Source organism: Arachis duranensis, chromosome 4, assembly GCF_000817695.3.
Source record: "Arachis duranensis cultivar V14167 chromosome 4, aradu.V14167.gnm2.J7QH, whole genome shotgun sequence".
Classification (NCBI taxonomy): domain Eukaryota; kingdom Viridiplantae; phylum Streptophyta; class Magnoliopsida; order Fabales; family Fabaceae; genus Arachis; species Arachis duranensis.
The window spans coordinates 83379017-83384851 of NC_029775.3; the positions used below are offsets into that span (position 1 = coordinate 83379017).

At 35.6% G+C, this 5835-nt stretch overlaps 1 protein-coding gene across 1 annotated transcript; it reads right to left on the reverse strand.

Annotated features, from left to right (window-relative positions):
* Positions 1–701: 701 nt before the first annotated feature.
* On the reverse strand, positions 702–1542 carry LOC107484788 (secreted RxLR effector protein 161-like). Its single transcript, XM_016105328.1, has 2 exons — positions 841–1542; positions 702–779 (listed from the first exon to the last, which is right to left on the reverse strand). The coding sequence occupies exons 1-2, from the start codon at positions 1540–1542 to the stop codon at positions 702–704; spliced, it is 780 nt and encodes a 259-aa protein (XP_015960814.1).
* Between the last annotated feature and the right edge of the window lie 4293 nt (positions 1543–5835).

Below are 5835 nucleotides of genomic sequence, written 5' to 3' on the forward strand. Positions count from 1 at the left end.
AATCAGATTTTTGCTCAGGACCCTCAATTTCAGCCAGAAAATACCTGAAATCACAGAAAAACACACAAACTCATAGTAAAGTCCAGAAAAGTGAATTTTAGCTAAAAACTAATAAAAATATACTAAAAACTAACTAAATTATACTAAAAACATACTAAAAACAATGCCAAAAAGCATACAAATTATCCGCTCATCAAGAAGCTATGATGTATTAAAACTTGACATAAAAAATTTATACAAACAAACTAAATTATGCATATACATGATTTTATCGAGGTAGAAATGACTTAGTAATTTAATTTGTTGAGGTCATTTGCCTTTCATTGCATTCTATTGCTGAGTCAACAAGTCAGTCATTATTTGGACCTCGACTTATAGGTCAATGTTCATAAGTTATAACTCGGTCTGAGTTGATGGAGGAAGAGATGAAGTTTGCTCACCAGCTATGATCGAGGTTAAAGAAAATCTCAGGACCATGAAGAAAATCTCATGCCCTAAACTGTTCAAGCTGTGATGTTGATGGTTTGATAAACCAGAAAGAATTAAGAAAAGAAGAAAAATAAGTTCTTCTCATTGTTGAAGAGAATGAAAAATCTCCTTGAAAAATATTTGTTGAGTTATTACACCTTATATACTATATACTCTTTATGTACTCTCACTAAAAAAATTACAATTATAAGCCTATTATTGATAAAAAAAATCTAGGTAACACCCTCCTGCAAGCTAGAATTGTGTAAATCTAACAATTCTAGCTTGGAAACATTAGCAAGAAAAGGACCCTGTGGCTAAGAAAATCAGCAAATTGATATTTAGAACGAATTGGCATAAGATGGATGAGACCAGACAAATGCTTTTCACGAACAATGTGGCAGTCCACTTTAATGTGTTTGGTTCTTTCATGAAAGATGGGATTATTGGCAACGTGAATGGCTGACTGTTTGTGAGAGTGGTAGACTTTTGAAGTGGCAAACCAATGAAATCCATCAAGAAAGATAACCAACTAGCTTCACAAGTGGCAATAGTAAGAGACCTATATTCAGCTTCTGTAGAGGACTTGCCAACTGTGGTTTGCTTCTTACTCTTCCAGCTAACAAACGAGTTCCCAAGCATGAAGCAATAATCGGAAACAGAGCGACGAGTATCGACACAGGTAGCCCAGTCAGCATCGGCAAATCCAGTGAGATGCAGATTAGAAGTAGAGGAGAAGAATAGACTAATTGCAGGTCGGCCTTTTAAATATCGAAGTACGCAAAAAGCAGCCTGTAGGTGAGAAGTGATTGCACAGTTCAAAAATTGGCTCAAACGTCCCACAACATAAGAGATATGGGGTCTAGTGTTTGTGAGGTAAAGGACTCGGCCGATAAGCTGTCTGTAAATAGTGTTGTCTGTTAAAATGGTACCTGATTCTTTTGAGAGTTTTTGACTATAATCAAATGGGGTAGAGAGAGGCTTGCAATCTAGATAACCTAAATCCCTAAGAAGGTCCATGGTGTACTTCCGCTGATAAATATGAATTCCAGAGTTAGAGTGTGCTACCTCCATTCCCAAGAAGTATTTGAGATAAGTAAGATCCTTTATTTTGAATTTTTCATCCAAATTTTGCTTCATGGAATTGATTTTGCCAATATCATTCCCGGTTAAAACCAAGTCATCAACATATACTAGAATGGCAGTGAAGCTTTTAGATTGTTTCTTGATGAAGAGTGAATGATCATAAAAAAACTACTTATAACCAGCATCCACAAGAGTCTGAGTGAGCTTAATGTTCCATTGCCTACTTTCTTGCTTAAGCTCATATAGAGACTTTTGCAATTTACAAAACAAACCTGGTTGTGACACAGCCAAACTGGATGGTATCTTCATATAAACTTTCTTGTCCAAATCTCCATGAAGGAAGGCAGTATTGACGTTCATCTGTTTCAAATTCCATTTCTTTGCCGCTGCTAATGCTAACATTACTCGTAGGGTAGTCATTTTGACAACTGGACTAAAAGTATCACCATAATCTACTCCTTGCACTTGAGTGAATCATTTTGCAACTAGCCTCGCTTTGTGCCTCTCTATGGTGCCATCGAGATTGAATTTTATCCGAAAAACCCATTTGCAACCCACATCCTTCTTGTCTTTTAGAAGTTCATTGAGACACCAAGTTCTGTTCTGATCTAGAGCTGTCAATTCATCTTATATTGTCTTTCTCCAATATTCATGTGCAGCCGCTTCCTCATAAGTGCTAGGTTCTGGATTTGAGGTGATGGCTAGAGAAAGTGACTTATATTTTGGGATTAGTTTATCATATGACAAGTGTTGTGAGATAAGATATAAAGAGTTTGCACTTAAAGTTGCTAGAGTGAGCTGCGTGGGTTATCATACAATGGTAGTCCTTCAAATAAACAGGTAGTTTTTTGACTCTTTTAGATTTTCTAGTGATGCAGTCATGTGTGATGTCAGAGTGTTGTGATGCAGGTGCATTGTTAGTGTGTGGTGTGGTAATGGGTGCAATAGTGTGTGAAAAAATTGGTGAGTGCATTGAGCTTGAGAAATGTTCATTTGAATATGTGAGCGTGGTATGTGTGGGTGATTGCAAATGATGTGTGGATGGTGTATCATATTGAAAAAGATCAATGCATTGTGGAGTACGAGTGGGTACCGCAGAAATGTCAGTGCTAGTGGAATGTAAAAATGGAAAATAAGTTTCATAGAAAGTTACATTTCTGGATATGAAAATTTTCTTTGATTATAATCAATAAGTCGAAAGCCCTTTGTTCCTAATTTAATACCGAGAAAAGCTATTTTTTTGTCTCTTGGGTCTAATTTTGTTCTTGAATTTGTTAATGTGGAGGCATATGCAAGAGAACCAAATACTCTTAAATATGAAAGGTTAGGTAATTTATCATATAAAAGCTTGTAAGGACTAGCATTATCTAGTTTAGTGCTGGCAGCCTATTAATTAGGTGAATGACGTGAGCAACTGCGTATTGCCAAAAACAATGTAAAATTCCTGATTGAAATAGCAGTGCTCTAGTAACACCTAAAATGTGCTGGTGTTTTCTCTCTATAATCCTGTTTTACTCTGGTATTTCTACACAAGAAGTTTGGTGTAAAATTCTAGTTGATGCAAAGTGAATTCTAGCTTATTGTTAGTCGTTATACACTTAACTTATTTTTTAAATTGTACTTTTACAAAATTCACAAAATTAATAACCAATTGTGATGTTCAGATTTGGTTTTCATAAAAAAAATTCAAGTAAATCTGCTCTTGCCATCCACCACAGTAAAAAAATACCTATGTCCTTCATTGGAAGGGACAGAAATAGGACCCCAGATATCCATGACCTAAGTAAAAACAATCTTTATTTTCAGTTGTGCTAAGATCAAAAGATAATTTCTTTTGTTTTGAAAAATGACATGAGTCACAAGAAAGTTTTGAAGCAATACAGTCTATAAAAGGATAATACTTCTTCAGTAAAATCAATTTATGCATGGGTATGTGTCCTAATCTAAGATGCCAAATATTGTTGTGCTCAGTGTGTGAAGGTGTTGTGGGATGAGTAGTAGTTGTAGTTGTCGCCAATGAAGCTTGCTTTGTTGGAGGAGGGGAAAAGTGAGAGACCTTCGGTTCTCTACTCATTGTATATAACCCTTCTATACAATCAGTAATGCCAATCATCTTTTATGTGGATTGATCTTGTATCTCACAACACTTATCATTGATTAACAGTTGAGAATGTAAGTTTGAGGTTAATTTTGACACAAAGATCAATTTAAAATCAAAAGAAGGAATGTATAAAACATTTTTGAGAAATTTTTTTTAGAGAATGTGATTGTGCCATTGATGGTACTAACAGTTTTGGTCCCATTTGGCAATATCACATTGATTGGATCAATATTTTGAAAGCTTGCAAAATCTTTTAAGTCAAAAGTCACATTATCTGTTGCACCGGAGTCAATGACCCATAGTGCAAATTTTGGAGTGATAATGCTCATAAATCTCGCATTAAAATGTAATGTAATGGTTTTACCTGGAGTGGAGGTCTGAATCGAATTAGTCAAAATTTTGTTTGCATTATGGGGTTGTTGTTGCACACTCTTGTCTTTGACCAACTCTAACAAGGCAAATCTTTGCTCTGGAGTGAACCCAGATCTTGATATTCCAGTGTTCTCTTGGAGACAATTGAGCTGGAATTGTTTTTCACTGAATATAGCATGCCTCTTAGTGATCACGTGATTGATGGTGGTGTTATGTTGCTGTCGTTGATAGAAATGGGAAGAGTACCCATGTAGTTGATAGAAATGGGAGGACTACCCATGCTTCTTATAGCACACATGCCTTGTTTGTTACAATGAGAGCATGCCAATGTAGCTCCACGATCTCTACTACCTAAATTTTCTCTAGGATGGAGAAAATAGGGGTTTTATTGATATTGAAAACCACCACTCGAGGATGTGTTTACCATATCTGCCATTTTGAGAAATCAATGAATCACAGAGTAATAAGGATTCAGATCTTCTTCCTTCCAACTCGTTGATCAGAACAACTATATTCACCAAGAAAGAATCTTGAGAAATAGCCTCTCATCAAACTTTATTAGATGAGTTTGAAGGAAGAAGTAAGAATGAGAAAAAGAAAAAGGTCGAAAGAAGAAGTGGAGAAAGAAAGAAAATGGCAAAATTGGATTGGATCTCAATTCACAACTTTTTTAATTTGATTCACAGCTTGGTTGCTCTTCACGCTCACAACTTTATCAAAATAAGTTCTTTTCATTGGTGAAGAGAATGAAAAATCCCCTTGAAAAATATTTGTTGAGTTATTACACCTTATATACTATGTACTCTTTATGTAGTCTCAGTAAAAAAATTACAATGATAAGCCTATTATTGATAAAAAAATAATCTAGGTAACAGAGGTCCTACAAAAAAGAGAAAATAACAAGTGAAAAAAATATGGGATAACGTTAAAGTCGGGCATTTATTTTCGCAAATTTAAATTAGGTAAGTCCCAATTTATGACACTATGAATGATAATGACGATTTCATCTACGAGAAATATGGCTGACATTGTTGTCAAACTCTCGAGTCAACTCGTAAACTTGTACGAGTTTACGAGTTTAAATATGAAATCAAGTTGACTCGAGCATAGACTCTATCTTGAGTAAACTCGGCTAGACTCGGTCAAACTCGGATAAACTCGTGAGTCTAGGACCGAGTTAGCAAGTTTGTGTTTTTCTTCTTTTTTGCTCAAAAAAGCGTCATTTTGAAACAAAAAAAAACTTTTTTTATTAGGGTTACGATAACACTCCCAAAGAATGAAAGAAAACTCACTCACAACTCACTCATCTGTGTCGTTTCTCTCAAGTCTCACTTTTTTCATGTTCTGCCGCAGTCGCCGATTCCCGTCGAGCTGCCATTGTTCGCCTGCGTCTACTACCTGTAATACCCGGTCTAACCGAAATTAATTAAATAATGAGTTAAGTAGGAGCGAATATGGTTGGAAGATTTGGCAATTAGAATTTGATGATTTAAATATGATATTTGGATTCAGTGAATTTTTCCGAGTCGGAAGACATAGTTTTCTGCGTAAAAGCGCGCAGTGAAATTTTGACCGGCAGTACCGGCTGAGACCTGTCAGGTACTGCAGCTGAGAAAATTGATTATGAGCAAATAATATTAAGAAATGAGGAATTATGATTAGGGGAGGTAGAAATATTTGAAGTGCAATTTAGAGCGCTAATGTTAAAGGTTTTGGTCCAAAATTGGGCCAACGGACAAAAATAAGTGAATTGGGCCTAAGTGGGCCCAAGACCCAACATATATAAACATTAGTTATGAGCATTTCAG

What these genes read in the sequence shown, in the direction of transcription:
- LOC107484788 (XM_016105328.1), bottom strand. Translation starts at nt 1,542, where the DNA reads ATGGAGGTAGCACACTCTAACTCTGGAATTCATATTTATCAGCGGAAG. An exon ending in TCGTGAAAAGCATTTGTCTG is followed by an intron (nt 780 to 840) that starts GTCTCATCCATC and finishes TCTTAGCCACAG; the next exon opens with GGTCCTTTTCTTGCTAATGT.